Below are 15906 nucleotides of genomic sequence, written 5' to 3'. Positions count from 1 at the left end.
CACCTGAAATTACGGGATCTTTCCTGGGAACCCGGGGGAGGCGCAGTCAGTGAGCTCTCTGCTGTGATGCTGCTCCCCTGGGTTTTCTGTTTGGATACTGGTGTGGTTAGACCTGAATTAATAACATGGAAAAGGTGCTTGCAAACACTTGGGTGAACCCATGGGCTGATTTCCTTTCCATTGTTTGTATTGCATTTTTATCTGTTGTTTTGATTTACTTGTTCATCTGCCACGAAAATGTCTGCAAACCCCCGAAGTGGAATGGATTTCAGTGTGATGGTGTTTGTAAAGGAGGCTACTTGCTGTTCGTTATCCTCATTAGAGTGAGGAAGTACAAAAAGGCTCTTTATTTTGGATTCAGTGATGGTGACAAGCCACTGGATGTACCATCCCCTGCCACTGGCACCCTTGGATCCAGAAGTGATCTTGTGGTTTGAGTTTCCAACCTCACGCCAGGGTAGTAAAAACCACAAATGGCTTTGGTGGAGCATAGGTTGAAGTTAACCTAAAGAAGCTGTAAACTTCCCGTTTAGTTGCAGAAAGTGGACAATTCAAAGTCAAATAGAGAAGGTATGTGCTGCTTTCAGCCAGCTCCAGGCTTGGAGCTGGTCCCCAGGACAGGAGCAGCCACTGGCATGACACCGGTGGGATGAGTGAGCTGCAAGGCTGATCACAGCTTTTGTCTCCTTCTCCACTTCCAAGTATTTCCTTAGGCCCCAGCTCCTCCTGCTGCCTTGGCATTGAAGGAAATTGGAGGTGGGAATCAGGGCCATTGTCTCTGAGTCCCAGGAGAATCTTCCCTCTGTTTGACCTCAGGGCAATGTTTTGTTTTCTGTAAGATTATTTATGCAGCAGCTAGCATTACTGATAGCAGGACTTCTGGAAATGAGTGCCATTTAAATGCAAAAATTAGTGATACTCTATTACGTGAAAATAAGCCATATTTAAAAAAAAAACTGTTAGAATAGCTATTGTCCCAGCAACGGGGCTAACACCCGCGATATCTAATGGACCTAAAGTACTCCATTTAAAATCACTCCTGCAGGGAGCAAATTCATCCTTGAAGTAACAGTGTCAAAGTAAATTGAGTTTTACACCAAGCATGCTCCTGTATATGCTATTGCAAAAGGAATTCCTTCAGTGTGGCTGGAGTGGGGACAGCGTTCTGTGTGCCTGTGCAGTTCCTGCAGTAATTAGGCCAGCGGTCATTAGCGCAGATTGTACAACTGCTACTAGATTGCCAGGGCTTTTACTGCCATCACTCTTCCTTGCTTTCTCCTGGTCTTGGGCAGTCCGTCTTCAGCCTGGCCTCTGCTTTCCTGTCCTCGTGCAGCAGCAGGCTGTGCCCTGCTGGTCCCAGTGTCACCAGTGCTGCTGCGGGAGGAGAGGTCTCTGCTGCCTCTGGGGCTCTCAAGTCCCTGGCAGAGCCTTCTCCTTGCCTGCTGCGCCTTGCTGCTGCTCTTGGTTCGTCGGGTTGCTCTGCCCCTGTGCTCTGTGTTGATTTGATCAGTGCATGGGGTGTGGAAACAGGATACAAGGCATTAGGTGCTAAGCCGCTGGGGGAATGTGTGCTAGTATCCACGAGCCATATTTTATGGACATGCGAGTTCCTGGGCTTCCCAGAAGGGCCCAGACACCCAGCAGGCTGCTCCACGCATCTTGGGCTGGATTTGGACAGATGAGTGCTGCACGGTGTTGTGGTGTGAGCCTCTGGGTGGCCGGGCTGCCGAACGCAGCCCACAGCCCTGGGACAGGTCCCACCACGCGTGGTGCCTGCTGTGAGCCAGGGCAGCACGGCAGGCAGCAGAGCTGGGCAGCTGTCCCCTCCCCTGTCTTCAGGTCCTACACCTGCTCCCAAGGTGCCTTCCAGCCCTGCCCTACAGCTCTGACACACAGGGGCCTTGTCCATCTGGGGCCGGGGTTGCTTTCCTTATCGCCTTCTTTAATATCTGCTTTCCTCCTGCTGCTTTCAAGGCCCACGAGGAAGAGGTGAGGAAGAAGTTCCGTCCCATAGAGCAGCTGAAGGAGGAGTTTGAAAAGCTGAACGTGAAGATGGAGACAGATTATGAAATCATGGATAAATTAATCAGCAAATTCAACAGCTCTGCTTCCACACTGGATGAAAAAGTAGCGGCGCTTTATGATCTCGAATATTATGTACACCAGGTAACAAAAATGCATTTGTAACCACCATGTAAAATCCAGGGACTATGGTATTATAAACGTGGTTTTATTTTTCCTATCAGTATCAGGTAATACAAATTACTTAATTAGCATAATCCTGGGACAATAACAGATAGCAGAGGCTACTGCAGGCTTATTTTTTATCCGAGTTTGAATAAATCATCACTTGTAGCAGTAGCAAGCAGTTTCCTAGGGGTTAGTGTTGCTTGATTTGTTGTCTGTTCTCAGGCTTTTTTTCTTGTCCTCTCTTCTTTTTTATACACTTGTTAATGTTAGGAAAATGGGTTTTATCTGCCACTTTCTGAGTAAGTTTATTGAAGGCTGCTAAAAAAAAATAAAAGTACTTTCTCGCTTCTTCCATGGAAAGCGTTTGTGGCTGCAAGTAGGTCCTCATAGACCAGTTCACAGAGAATGTCTTCATAGCAGGGAAGATGACAGACACCCAGAAGCCTGTATTTTGTCTTGGTGTGACTAAGAACTGGCCTGCAGAGCCTCTCTCGCAGCTGGGCTGATGGCAGAAATGACTGAAGGCTCAGGCAAATGGCCAGTTGCTGAGCATCAGCTGAGCCATGGTGATTGGCTGTGCATGAGGTTGAACATCTCCTGAGATCTTTCTTCCTCTGGTTTATGCTCACACTCTTTTTTTTCCCCTCAGATCTCTCTTGCTCTGCTTTACGCTCACGCATTTTTAACTCTGGTTTGCTGCAGGCTCTGGGCACGCCGCTCTCCTCCGTTGTGCCTGCTGCCTTCTCAGGCTGCCGCGGTTTGGTTGGGTGTCCGGGCATCGGGACTGCGCTCAGCCTCCAGGGAGAGGATGGGGCTTCTCCCTGCCCAGCTACTGGGAGGGACTGGAGCAGAATGGGAGAGTTTCCACTGTCGCTCTCAGTGACTTTTTTTATTTCAGAGGGTGAACGAGAACTCTCGAGAGATGATAGTGCCAGACCTTTCACTGGAATGGCATTTCTTACAGACACAAACACATTTTTGGGGGGAAGTTAGCTGAAGGAACAAGCTGCTGGGAATAGAGTCCCGTGTTCCAGCTAATAGAAGCATTATTTGCAGGGCTCTTTGTCTTGCCTTTCCACATTAAATCTCTGTCATGCACACGCAGAGGCTTCCTTGCTGTTTGTTCTCAATGCTTTTGTTTCACTGCCGGCATCTGTCTGACTCAGAGAATAAGTGTGAACAATGGGCGCCCTAAGAGCTTCGTATTTATACTCAGGGCTAATTCTGTCCAGTTAAGGGTGCCAGAGCATCAGGCCAGCATGCTAAAAAGCAATTCCCAAACACGCTGGGATGCTTTGGATCCCAGCATAATGTTCTGGATTATTCCAGCGTAAAATCCTGCCTGCTTGTGGCGCAGGATGGGCTGAGCCATTTCAGACAGGACCAGCAGGGAAATGATCCCTGCTCCCAGGGCAGGGCTCGGAGCATCAAAGGGAACCGCGTCCAGCATCAAATGGGTCAGAGGGGGAAATGGCAGGGAGGCTGGCAGGGCGCACACAGGGCTCCTTTGTGCATCCATCACAACGTTGCTCTGTGCCCGCGCAGTCGGGGCAGATGGCTGGGCAGCACCTTCTCATCAGGCAGGAAGCTGATAAGAAATATGACTTGTCTGTAAGCCAGCGTGGCTTTTCCTCCTCTTTCTTCTTCCAGCGAGTTGAATGCGTCCAGAGCATTATCTCTGCTTGGTACTGACTTTAGCAGCACTGGCTTAATGTAATTACTGAGCAGCAGCCAAGTGTGCCTGTGCCGCAGAGCGCTGCGAGGACCCAGCCGGCCGGGAGCGGCGCCGTGCCCCTGGAGGCTGTGGGGCCCCAGAACGGGGTGCCGGCGGCAGTGTGCCACTGCTTTTGCTGGTTATTCCTCTCCCAAAATACCTGTTGAGTGGGACATGTCGTGCCCAGCAGGGTTTGCAAGAGAAGGGTTGTGCCTCGCTCCGCAGCGCGGTCACGGGCACCCTGCACGGGAAGCTGCCAAACCCTCCATGAAGAAGCAGAGGGGAACCGTGGTCGGGGCTGAGCTGGGGAGCGATGCTCTCCTGCTCCTGGAGAGCCGGCCCAAGGGCTCTGCGTCTGCTCAGCTTGGGGTTGCCAGCTCTGGTTTGCTTCTCATCGGTCAGGATTCGAGTTGGCATGCTTGGGAGTCCATCTTGGAGGAAGAGCAGGACGGTCTGGCTTCCTAGGTTATCCGTAATGCATAAAAAACAAATGCAAATATGCAGAGGCCAGAGCATAACTCATTTATAAACAGAGTTCACGGTGCTTGCACAGCAGTGTGCGGAGCCAAGCCCCGCTCTCATGCTTTTGCAGGCTCTTTCTCTCAATTATTTACTCTCCTTATCTTTCTCCCTTCCCTCCTCTGACATGCTACACCATTTCTCACTGCTAATTTCCTCTCCATCGCGGATGGTTGACATGCTGCTTTTCCCTGCTTTCATTTCCTAACGTTTTCTCTCTCATCTCCCCTCCCCGTTTTCCTTCCCTTCCAATTTGAAGGTGCTCCCTAAGTAACTGCTGTCATATTTGCTCTTCTCCCATCCCTCTCCTCTCCAACCTTGCCTGTGTACTTTACTCAAGAGCTCTTTTGATCTTTGCCTTTCTTCCGTGCTGTTTTCAGTGGACTGAAGCGAGGCACAGGCAGGCTGCCTCACAGCATCCTCTGCTCCCCAGAGAGGTTAATACCTTCGAGTTGTTGGGTTTGGGGCTTTTGTTGTGGTTTTTGGTGTTGTTTTTTTTTTTTTAATTTAATGGTGAGGGAAGGAGCTCTCACAAGAGACTCCAGTGAAGGGAGAAATATGGTTAAAAATGAATACATCTTCAAAATAAGCTTTACAGTGCACTTTATATTCTGCGGTCCAGGTCTCTCCCTGGCACTGCCGCTGCCCTGCAGGACTCTGTTCCCGACGGGGATATGGCAGCGGTTGGTTTTAGCACAACTGATGCTGGAAACTTTCTGTGGCACAGCGTTCCCGTCCAGACAGGCACTGCATAGCCTAACGAGGTGGTTCCCTCCTGAGCAGAAGTAAACGTCCAATTCTAGACTTAAAACAGCCTTGTTTTTTTTTTTTTTCAGTTTGAGCACTAAAAGCCCCCGTCGGCAGATGAATTTAGGTTGCTGCATAAGTTTCTTTGTAGACAAAGAGGGACCTGCAGAATGGTAAGAGGTCTGGCAGATCCAGTTTATAGGGACGCTAAAAAGTAGGAGCTGAAAGGATCAAAAAGCTGCTGCAAATCCTGAATGAGCTACAGGACACCCCCAGGGACTGCCTTTCTGTTACCGGCTCTGCAGAGGGACAGCAAGTGAGAGGCATTGTCCCAGTGGGGAGAACAGACAGGCTATAGCTCCCCAGGTGAAGACAAGGCTGTAGGACACAAAATTGAGTAGCTTCTTCGTTCAAGACTATGGCATCTAAACCATCTGACTTACGGCCACGATTGGTGAAGGCACACGGTCGAGACAGAAATAACGCTAAGCACGACATCACTGCTGACTCTCAGAGAGCATTCAGACGTGGAAATGTGTTAGTCCGACATCTTGTGCACGCTTTGCAGTGTTTATTCTTTCCTCCCTTTTCAGATCAGCCCTCTCGCTAAATCCAGGGAGGTCATTTTGCCCAGCTAGTCTCATTTTTGTTCTTTTTCCATCCACCAATATATGCTGTCTGTGTTTCTTTTGCAAAAGAGAAATGTTGAGATCCTAAACCCAAGCTATTTGCATAAGCAATTCTGAAAATTTGACAGATTTCCTTATAAGTTGCAAAAAAAGCCTTTAAAACCAGAATGCATTAATTTGAATTTGGACTGAATTTTCTACTTGAAGCATTTTGCACAGTTCCTCTAAATTTTGTTTGCAAACCACTCAGAGCCCTTTTCTAATTTTCTCCCTTAGAACAGATGTCCACTGTGATTTTTGTCTGGTTAGCCCCACGTTTGTTTAAAGTCAAAGACTGATGAATTTCCTGGAGGAATTCCCGCTAATGTTTAAACTTTTCCCTAGTGGCAGCTACTCCAATATTGTCGGATTTAGAGAAATCATTGTGGAGGCTGCCCCAGGGAAAAGCTCCTCACTAGTGCTCCCGAGCAGGGTCTGGCTTCTTGCTTTCCACATCTGCAGGAAATTTTTGACCACGTCCATGACAAGTGCCTGGAACAGCCCGTGTACCAGCAGAGGTGATGCTGCCAATGTACCGGTGCTGCTGCTGGGCTCTTAAGCGTTTCTAACTCCTGGTGCTGCAATTAGAGGATTAATTAATTAATCGCATTTGCAAAACACACAATTCCCTGGGTTCCCAGTAATGGCCTGCTCAGAGGAGAGAGCAGAGAATTCTCTTTTTTGACATCAGTTTCCCGAAGTGCTGAGGCATGTGCCGAGGGAAGTTTTGATAGCTAATCAAAGTATCAGCGATGCCTCTGCATTTGATAATAGCCACCTGTCAGCGGGCTCTGTTCCTGCAAACATGACGTCCATCCTCACAGGCAGTGTTGTATGAAACCAGCCACGCTCGTTCCCTGTTAATTTAGACTTTTTAAAGCTCCGTGCTGGTGAGATGGGGAGGGAAGAGCTGATGCTCGTTCTGAAGCAAGGCGCTGTTTGAACGATGGAGTTGAATCTCGAGGCCTGTGGCTGTGGCTGTTTGGTGCTGACGGGGATCTGCTCTCCCCCAGGTGGACAACGCGAAGGATTTCCTCTCCATGGGTGGACTCCAGCTCGTGATCGAGGGCTTGAACAGCACGGAGCCCGTCCTGAAGGAGCACGCTGCCTTCGTCCTGGGAGCCGCGCTCTCCAGGTGAGCTCTGCTCCTGCCCAGCCCGACGGGCTGGGTGTGCTTCTCCTCAGCTCCCCCATTTACAGCCAGAGCTGGAAGCTTTTCTTCTTGTGACACCAAAGTTTCTTCTCCCCTGCCTAGCCCCTTTCTTGCAGCCCTTCACTTCCCTCAGGCTTTTCTTCAGCACATCCTCACCCTGCTCATTAAACTTAGCCAGAAGTAATTCAGCATGGAAACTATGAATGCTTTTTTTCCCCTGATCTCCTTGTTTTTACCCAAATCCGAGGAGAATAATTCTTCCTTCCCCTCCTATCCCCTTAGCAGCCCTTTCAGGGGGAAGATTCTGAGGATGATGCAGTTATGAGCGCCCAGGGTGCTCTTTTCTCCCTCCTATTCCTTGCTCCAAAGCTGCTTTAGGATAGTGAGATGCTGATTTCAGAAATACAGCAACTCCCATGGTCTTTGAAGGGATTTTATTATCTTTCTTTAGCCTTAGGGACACATCCCTCTGACCTACAGGCATAACCAAAGCAGTTTTGATTAGATAAAGCATTAGAGACTGATCTGGAGGATGTCTGTGGTTCACTGGCTGATGGCTATCGCCCAAAGGAGCCCAGTGTGCCCCGTGCTAGGTGGGAACGTGCACCACTCAGGTGCACCCTGTGGGTTTCGTTGGTGCTCTTTTTGCTTTATGGGTGTTTGGGCATTGTTGTGTGCACAGGTCTATTGTGCATTCCCCTGCACAGAGACTTGAAAAATACATTGGATGGACCCAAACTTCAAGGTCAGGAGTGAAGACTGAAGATTGAAAGTCAGGACCATTATATCTGCTTATTTCTGTGCCTAAAAATATAATCACTTTCTCCACCGCTATAAATTATTTATCACTTGGTCTAATATATAGTCTACAAATCTGCATTTCTTTTGCAACCTTACATAGAATGCAGCTGGTCTTCAGCATGTGCAGAGCAATGTGGCTTCACTGACAGCAGCAGGTCCCCTGATTTACACCAGGAAATGATCCAGCTCATGGTTTGAAACAGAGCTCGCCTTATTGATTACAGTCAGATACATTCCTTCATGGCAGAGAGGTAGACCTGCTTGTCATCTGCTGGCATAGCTGAATATTTGAAACTATAATTGTTTCCTCAGGGTTTTTAATGGCATGTGGATGTTTAATTATATGTTTCAAAAAGAGAAAGTCGTGCAGAGGCTCTGGAAACATATAAAGGCAACCTACAAAATAAAAAGGGGCTCTCAGGTCCTATCTTTCCAGATTTAGCTAATGTGACATGATCAAGACTCAAGAAATTTGTTCTCTCATGAGATGAGCATGTAGCACTGGCTGATGAAACTAATGTTTTTGCATAGTATTCCTCATTTTATTGGAAATGCCTTCCTTTGGACAGAAAGTGGGTCTTTTCTAACGTGACAATATTAAAATACTGCTCTGAAAACTTTTAAGCCTTATTTCTTTAAAGGACGTTCTGACAGATGGTAATTTTGAGTGGTTCAGATGATGTATTGTCTGAGAGCTGAGTTCCAAAATGTGAGGAATATTATGCTGCAGTTTTGGATTTGTTTTTTTCTCCTTGCTGTGCTTAAGCTTTCTCAGTAGACACCTACATGCCAACTCATCTGCTTTGTGCTAGCTGGTTAATTTATTTGTTCGTACCTTGTCTCAGGTTACTCTGTGCTCTGCTTAAACTGCCAGGGGCATTTCATGTACTTCACGCTAAGCGTTTTCAGTTGTGCTTTGTTCTTTGGAGGGGTTGTTATTTATTTCCTTCCCTTGTAGTTGTTCCTGGGGGCCTCGGTCTGGTGGCAGGACTTCCCTGTAATGGCCCAGAGGTGCTGTAGCTCACTGGGCTGCGGGGACATGATCTGATCTGTGCTCACGTACCCTGTGCTGGTGGCAGGTCCTCTGCTGGATGCCGAGCCGTGCCTGGGCAAGAGGCAGCAGTCTCCTGCTCGCCAGGTGGGTCTGTGGCACCCCCCAGGTCCCTTCGAGTGAAAGCAGCCAGGTTGGCTCAAGCCAGCAGGTTCAAGCTAAGCAAACCTTCCCAGAGAAAAATCAAATTGTGATTGTAGCAGCTCCTCTGGCCAGCCTGGGAGGTTGGTAAGTCCTGGCGTAGCCAAACCTGCAGGAGGTCGTTTGTGGTGCTGCCTGTAGGCGAGTGGTGTTACGCAGGAGAAAACCACGGGGCACTGAGTCAGACTCTCTCACTGCGTGGGTCAGATCCAGAACTTTTAAATTGAAAAATGCTCGGGTTTTCTTCGGGTTTGCTTTGTGGGTAACTCTGACCAGGTGGGTGCAGGCACGAAGCAGGGGAAGGATGGAGAAACCAGCTGCATCACCCAGGTCTTGCTCCTGCTGCTTAGAGAGGTCAGAGCTGTGTCCTCCTACAGAGCCTGCTGATTTCCCAGGTTCACAGCCTAAAACTGAAGCTCTGATTTCCTTCTCCAGGCCTGTAACTTTCACTGAAGTTCTTCCTCACTGCCAGTGACCTGCTGCAGGTGGGAGGTGGATTTAGAGCAGTTCTTCCCTTGCTTCAGGCACTGGTTTCGCAGTGAATATAAGTGCAACTGCTGTAGAAGGGCAGCAGCACTGCCTCGGGCTGTGTCCCGGGCCCTGCCTGCGTGCAGTCTGGTGGGGATTTGGCTCAGAGAGCTGAAAACTGAGCTGGGATAAAATGGTTTTCAAGTGGATCAGCAACTTGAGTCAATGGGCCATGTAGCTGGCCAAGATACCAAAATCAACAAAGGCAGAAGGGAGGAGGAGGAGGAGAAGGCACAGCAGGGGATGTTTGGTATTTCCTTGCCCTGATAGCAGTCTGGTTTATTTGGCTTAAACTGGTTTTGAAAAGCAGCACTAACACAGAGGAGTTTGGTCCCCAGAGGAAAGGGTCCCAGGGGGCTGCCTGGGTGCATGCGGTCCTCCAGGGCTCCGCCTGCCTCTACTTGTGAGCCTCTGTCTTGGGGGAGAGTGGCCTGGTAGGGAAGAAATCAAGATTTCATCTCTTGTTTCTCTTATACGCCCTTAGTTTTAGACATTTAGGGTTTAATTGCCAAGTCTGTGACCAAACCAAACATCGTTCCATCTGGTAGAGTTCTCTGAGTGCTGCCCTTATTGCAACTCTGCAACCTCATCACAGCCTCACTGTTTTTAAACCTTTAACAAAATGTTTTCCATTCAGCAGTTTGCAAAAGTAAACTTCATTTGAACAATCCTCATGTGCTCTGATTGCAAATAAAAGTTAAATGCACTAACAAAAATAATTGCTAGGCATGTGGGATTGTACATTTAGGTATCCATAATTCACTAACAGTATATGCCAATACACAACATTATCTGGATTTTCAGTGATTGCATTAGCATAAAAGCATGTTAGCATTTATCCAGTGGTACTAACATTTAAATATATATAAAGTATGAAATATTAAGATACAGCATTTTGGAGGCAAGTGAAACTACTGTCTGTAAAATGCTCTTGCATATTTCTGAAGGTACGCTCCGGCATCTTCGGATGACAATCAGCATTCGCACCATTGGGTCCAAACATTGCAAAAATGTCAATGTTTTATGCAAAGAGGAGCTATATTAAGCTAAAAAGATTGCTGATGAGAGAAGTGTCTTCTGATGTCCTCTAAGCTATTTACAGGCAACATCTTCCTTTGTTTGCAGCACAGCCAGGCCTCTGTGCAATTTGTATCTAGATGTTTCACAAGGCTGGAAATGTTAGCCAGGAAGGATTACGTTTGTGCTTAAAACCTTAATTTTTAAAAACTTTACCACCAGGAAGCGTTTTTCCACACCAATAATTTGAACATTTTAATATTTTGTAATAAAAGGATTTTTGTAATCCGTTTAGGAGGGGAACAATAATTTATGTCAAATGCATTCTTGAAGCTTTATCCCAAATGATCCCCATGTGCGTAGGGGTGAGTTAGAGGTGAGGAAGGAGAGGAGCTAAGCCATGCAGCCTGTGAGGCAAAGAGAAGCGGTTTGTGTTTCACGGGGAGAGGGCAGAGAGGGCAGAAAGTGAGATTTTGGTGTGGCCGAAGTGGGAGCCAGGCCCCGAGTCCTGTTCGAGCCGTGTAGCTGGGGACAGGATCTGCAGCCCGTGGTGTGATCCCGTGTGTGCCAGCTGTCCTCCGGGACACCGGGCAGTCCCCAGCACGGCCTCATTGTGTGGGAGACCTTCCAACAAGCCCGAAGCTACCGGGATCTCGCTGTTCCCCATTTCAGCCCTGAATGATAAATCAAATGTTACGACTTGGCAAAGGCTTGGGAGTAAACCCGTCCCAGCCGGTCACCTGGGCATCGTCTGGCGGCAGCCTGGAAGTTTCCCAGACGTGTCTCGTGTCAGCCCGTTGCCTCTCTTATTCATTTCCCATAAGTTACAGCCCCCTGGAAGTCTGACAGCGTGCATCACAAACATCCCCAGAGCCCTTACTCATCTCAGCCGGCCCCAGGGTGCGCTGAGAGCTTGCCCCGTGTCGGCAACGAGGAGCCACGGGCCTGCTGCCTCCCCGCACAGCTCAGCGCCGAGCTGTGCGTGAGCTACTCAGCACCACGAGGTCTGCCTGGTTTCTTTGGCTTCTGATTTTTCATCTTCTTTCCTTCGGGAGGTAGGGACAGAGGAATGTTGTGTCTCGCACCCCCTGGAGCTGTTGGTATCTCGGTGGTGTCCGCTCCCCTACCGCATCCGACCCCTGTGTCTGTCGGAGGAGTACTGGAGGCTTTCAGGATCTTTGCCGACAGGAGAAAATCCCCACCAGATGTGGAATTAAGTCTGACTTGGCAATGAAACTGGTTGATGCTCACTGCTGTTTAATATCGAGGTCCAGCGTCACACGATAAACTCAGGAAAAGTAAAATTGAAGACCTTGCTTCGGTTCTGTCTCCTAAGGACAGAAGAATCTCCAGGCAGAAAGATACATATAGTTAGCTTAACAAGCACTGTCCCTTCCCATTTATTTCAAATCCATCTTCATGTTTATCCCTTCCTCCTCCGGCTTCTTTTTACACCCTGCAATCTTTTCCCATCTCTTTATTCATTTTCGCTGTTTGCTTCAGTGGCCTTGTTTGACAACTTTGTGTGCTGCCACCTCTCAGATGCAGGAATTCCAGCTCAGCTCCCTGCCCACTGGTAATTTCTTGCTTTGTAGCTTCGATTCTATTTTTATTTGAACTCCTGACTTGTGTGGAGTTAGCAGCCTCACTGCACTTAATTTCAAATTAATTTGATTGGGTCACCTCAATTTTTTCTGTAACGATAATGAACTCAACCTATTTAGCCTTTTCCCATTATAAATAACCTCAACAAAAACTGCAGTGCGGTATAAAACTGTGTTTCATCATTATGGTTAATTACACAGAAGAATAAATCCCTAAACATTTTTCATCATCTGAAATATAACAAGGAAGTGTAATTAACAATTAAATAGTAAACTGCCATCCTCGTGCTCTTGTGAAAACAGGGAGAGCAGACCCCGGGAGAAAAATCTAGAATCAGAGTTTTTTGCTTGTTTTCATTTTCCTGAATGCTTTGGTCGTGTAAATGCTGGGTGAGGGCAGGTTTCTGGAGGCTGAGCCGGTGCAGCAGGGAAGGACGTGGTGGGCATGGGATGGGTGGACATCTAGGACATCTTAGCCTGTCCCAGCGGGATTGTTTCGGGGTTGGGGATGTCTTCACTTGGGTTGAATGTGGGGAATTTTTCAGGTATGCAGAGCCGTGCAGGAGAGCTGGCGGTGCCTGGCCGGGCTCGGCAGTGCCCTGCCTTCAGCAGGGAGGCTGGGGACACGACCTGCAGAAAAACGTCCTCGCAGCCAGGTCACGCGTTGTATAAAACGCCTTGTTTCTGTCTTCTCTCATTTAGGACAAACAGGAGGCGTGCTCTCCGCTCAAGGCATTGAGTTATTGTGGTTCACATGTAGGATATGCACTCAGACTGGTTACCTAATCACTTTCTGCAGAAAACAGCCCAAACTTGCTGGGTTTGGTGCTTCATCACTGGACGCAACATGTATTCCTTTGTCACTTAAGCCACTCTTTATTCATCATCCATGTTCTCTGTTTATCCTTTCTACTACAGCCTCTGCACTCAGTTAATGGCTTCACAAGCTTCAAAGATTTTCCTACGTAACACCTACATTATTTTCCTGACCTGCTGCGACTTTTCCATGTCGCGTGTTCCCTGCATTCCCTCCGAGTAATAGGTGCAAAACGCTGCACAAAGAAGAGGCATCTGCGTCTCCTCTTTAATCACGTTGTGCAGAGGGCTGCAGCAGCCCGTCCTTAATGTGTTTTTAGAAGGGAGGTTGAGAAAGTGCATTGAATAGAACAAAGAAACAAAAAAAATGGGAGGAAGACGAACAATGAGAGCAGGAAATGCGGGATCCAGCCTCAATTACATACCTGCTCCGAGCAGGGGTTGGGGTGGACAGAGCTGGCCCCGTGATTATGTCAATTGTCTGAGCTGCTATGGGAGGATCTGGATCCGTCCCTTTCTTTGCAGGTCCTGCTGTGTGCACCCTCCTACCCCTTTCCTGATTGCTGCTTTTGTTGGATTTAATTGCTGGCAGGCTGTACGCAGCGAGCATGCAGAGGCAGATCCCTCCGGGTTCGCAGCACGAACGGGGAAAGGCAGAGCCAGGCTCCTGGAGGGGTCCTGGGGGCCTGCCCGTAGCTCTCGGGGGATTCCAGGTGGTTTCGGGGGTTTGGCTCCAGTTTCTTGCCAGCCCTCTGCTGTTCCCCTGCTCTCCCCGTCGTGCTGAGGGGAAGGCAGAGCTGCTGGGCCCAGGGCTCATGCAGGGAGCGAATAAAACCAGCCAGCAGCCGTGGGCTGTCACAGTGCCTACCACTGTCACAGTGCCTACCGCTGGCCCTTGCCTGTCCTGGTTGAAGAGGGATCAAGTCTCGGCACATGAGCTCGTTCCCAGGCTGGCATCCTCCAGCCTGCCTGTTTTCCAGATACTGTGTTTTGATCAAGTTTTTTTTTTTGTCTTCCGTCTGCCCGCGTGCTTTAAGATTCAGCGGAACAGTTGGTTATTCATCCACAAAGGCAGTTCCTCGGGTCTTCCACCAGATTGCTTCCAACCGCAGCCCCTTCAAGGCTCTCCAAGTGTTTGCATAGGGTAATGTTCTGCTGAGAGAAAAAACAACAGCTTACTGGAAATTATCTTTTTCTGAAGAAACTCATCATCGCTGTTGACTGCCTGCATCTTCCCTCAGGTGCTGACGTTCTGCATCTTCGTGCGAGCCGGGTTTTGATCTGTATTTTAGACGATCCTATTTCTGCTTAAAAGAAAATGTCCACTGGAAGCCCTCAGAGCTGCCTGGCGTGGTTCGGAAGGGGATGACTGCTGGCTCGGCTGTCTGGGAGGCCGGGCAGACCTCCGAGCCCTGCCAGGCTCCTGGGGGCAGCCCCTGCCCCGTGGTTGGAGCCATCCCCCAGGTCTGAGGAACGTTATCGCCGCTGCTGCCCACCGAGTCCTAGCCCATTGACACCACTGCATGAGTTCTGAATAGATCTGAAGCCTAAATTGGTTCTCTGTACATCACTCAGCCTTTCTGCTGCAGTTAAGGAGTTTCCAGGGTAGCCAGTTCCAGAAGGCAACCAGCAAAGGGCTGCGTCCTCGCATCCGTCAGGCTCACCAGGCTGCCCCCCAGCGCACCTCTGTCTCACTGGCATTGTCTGTTATGATCCTAGCGCAGAGCACACCATGTAACTTCTCTGTCTCTCCTTTTTAATGCCCTGAAAATAGGTGATGGGCAAGAGAAAGGACTCTGCCAGCAGTCGGGTTGTGTTAGCTGCAGCCTGTGGGTCACAGCGAGCGCCCCGTCCATCACGCTGCTCCCTCCGTGTTTGTGGCCGTTTCTCAGTTGTTCCTGTCCCAACGTGGAGCTGTACCTGTTCGATTGTGTTAGCTGTCCTGCAGCTGACCTGTCCATCGGGAGCATCCCTGCATTTTTTGGCTGTCACCGAAGGAGGATCACATCTCTGGGAGAGGAAGGAGTGAGCACGGTGCTGCTGCTTGGCTGGCGGCGATGGGCACGGCTCCGCCGCGGCTGTTTGAGGGACAGGCTGTTAGGCCTTGGCTCCGTCTGCTGAGATCAGTAATTAGGGCTGCTGCTTTGTATAAACCACTAGAGCAACATAGGAATTGCCTTATTGAAGTGGACATGCAGGTCTGTCTGGCTGAGCACGCCTGTGGCTGTTTTTTTTGGAGCTAGGAGCAAAAATCCTGGGGTGGTACCGGTACCGTGAAATGGAGAGGTTCCCCTAGCCTTAAGCAGCTAAAAAATGCCACATGTGATGAAACGCGAGGGTTCTTACTGTTGTTTTATCTCTTCCTGTCAACATAACAGAGTTTAAAAGGGTTTCTGGATTCTGGTCCATGCCTGGTGCAGCAGGGTGCCGGCTGCTGCACACGTGGGCGCTTCCCATCTCCCGCTGCCAGCTGCCCACCTCCCGTCAGACGGGGCCGGGAGCACGTCTCCACGCATGCTCCTGTCCTGGGGGCCCCTAGATGTGATTTTGGTGTGTTTGTGTGTCTTGCACCAGGCAGGAATTCACCTGTGTTGTTCTCCAAATTAATACCCCGCTGATCTTATTTAACAAAATCTTTCTCCAAGCTGAGAACAGTAACGACCCTGAAATTTTCCTACTAAAAAATGCTTTTTCTTCTCAGGCACTTTGTATTGAAATCTGTCTTAATTTTGGTTCAGCTAGTGTGTGAAAACACACGGTGCTGCTTTATTAATCCCTGGAGGAATAAAGACAGATGGAACCCGAACTGGAGTCGGCGTTAGGATTAACCAAACCCTTCCAGGGCTTGGTCCTGCCCGGGCAGCACCCCAAGACCAGTTCAGGTGGCGTGAGTCCCCACGCACGGGCTGAGGAGCTCGGTGTAACAAATACAGGGGTCTCTTGGTGGGCTCAGTCCC

General features: G+C 49.1%; 1 protein-coding gene across 1 annotated transcript in view; it reads left to right on the top strand.

Annotated features, from left to right (window-relative positions):
- Positions 1–15906, top strand: part of SIL1 (SIL1 nucleotide exchange factor) — an 82855-nt gene that overhangs the window by 44740 nt on the left and 22209 nt on the right. The window contains exons 7-8 of the mRNA XM_032196862.1: positions 1975–2166; positions 6852–6973. Of these exons, the coding sequence (XP_032052753.1) occupies positions 1975–2166; positions 6852–6973 (314 nt within the window). The remainder of the gene's footprint in view (positions 1–1974; positions 2167–6851; positions 6974–15906) is intronic.

Source organism: Aythya fuligula, chromosome 14 (genome assembly GCF_009819795.1).
Source record: "Aythya fuligula isolate bAytFul2 chromosome 14, bAytFul2.pri, whole genome shotgun sequence".
Lineage (NCBI taxonomy): Eukaryota > Metazoa > Chordata > Aves > Anseriformes > Anatidae > Aythya > Aythya fuligula.
The sequence above is the reverse complement of the archived record's forward strand: the minus strand, read 5'-3'. Positions and strand labels throughout refer to the sequence as shown.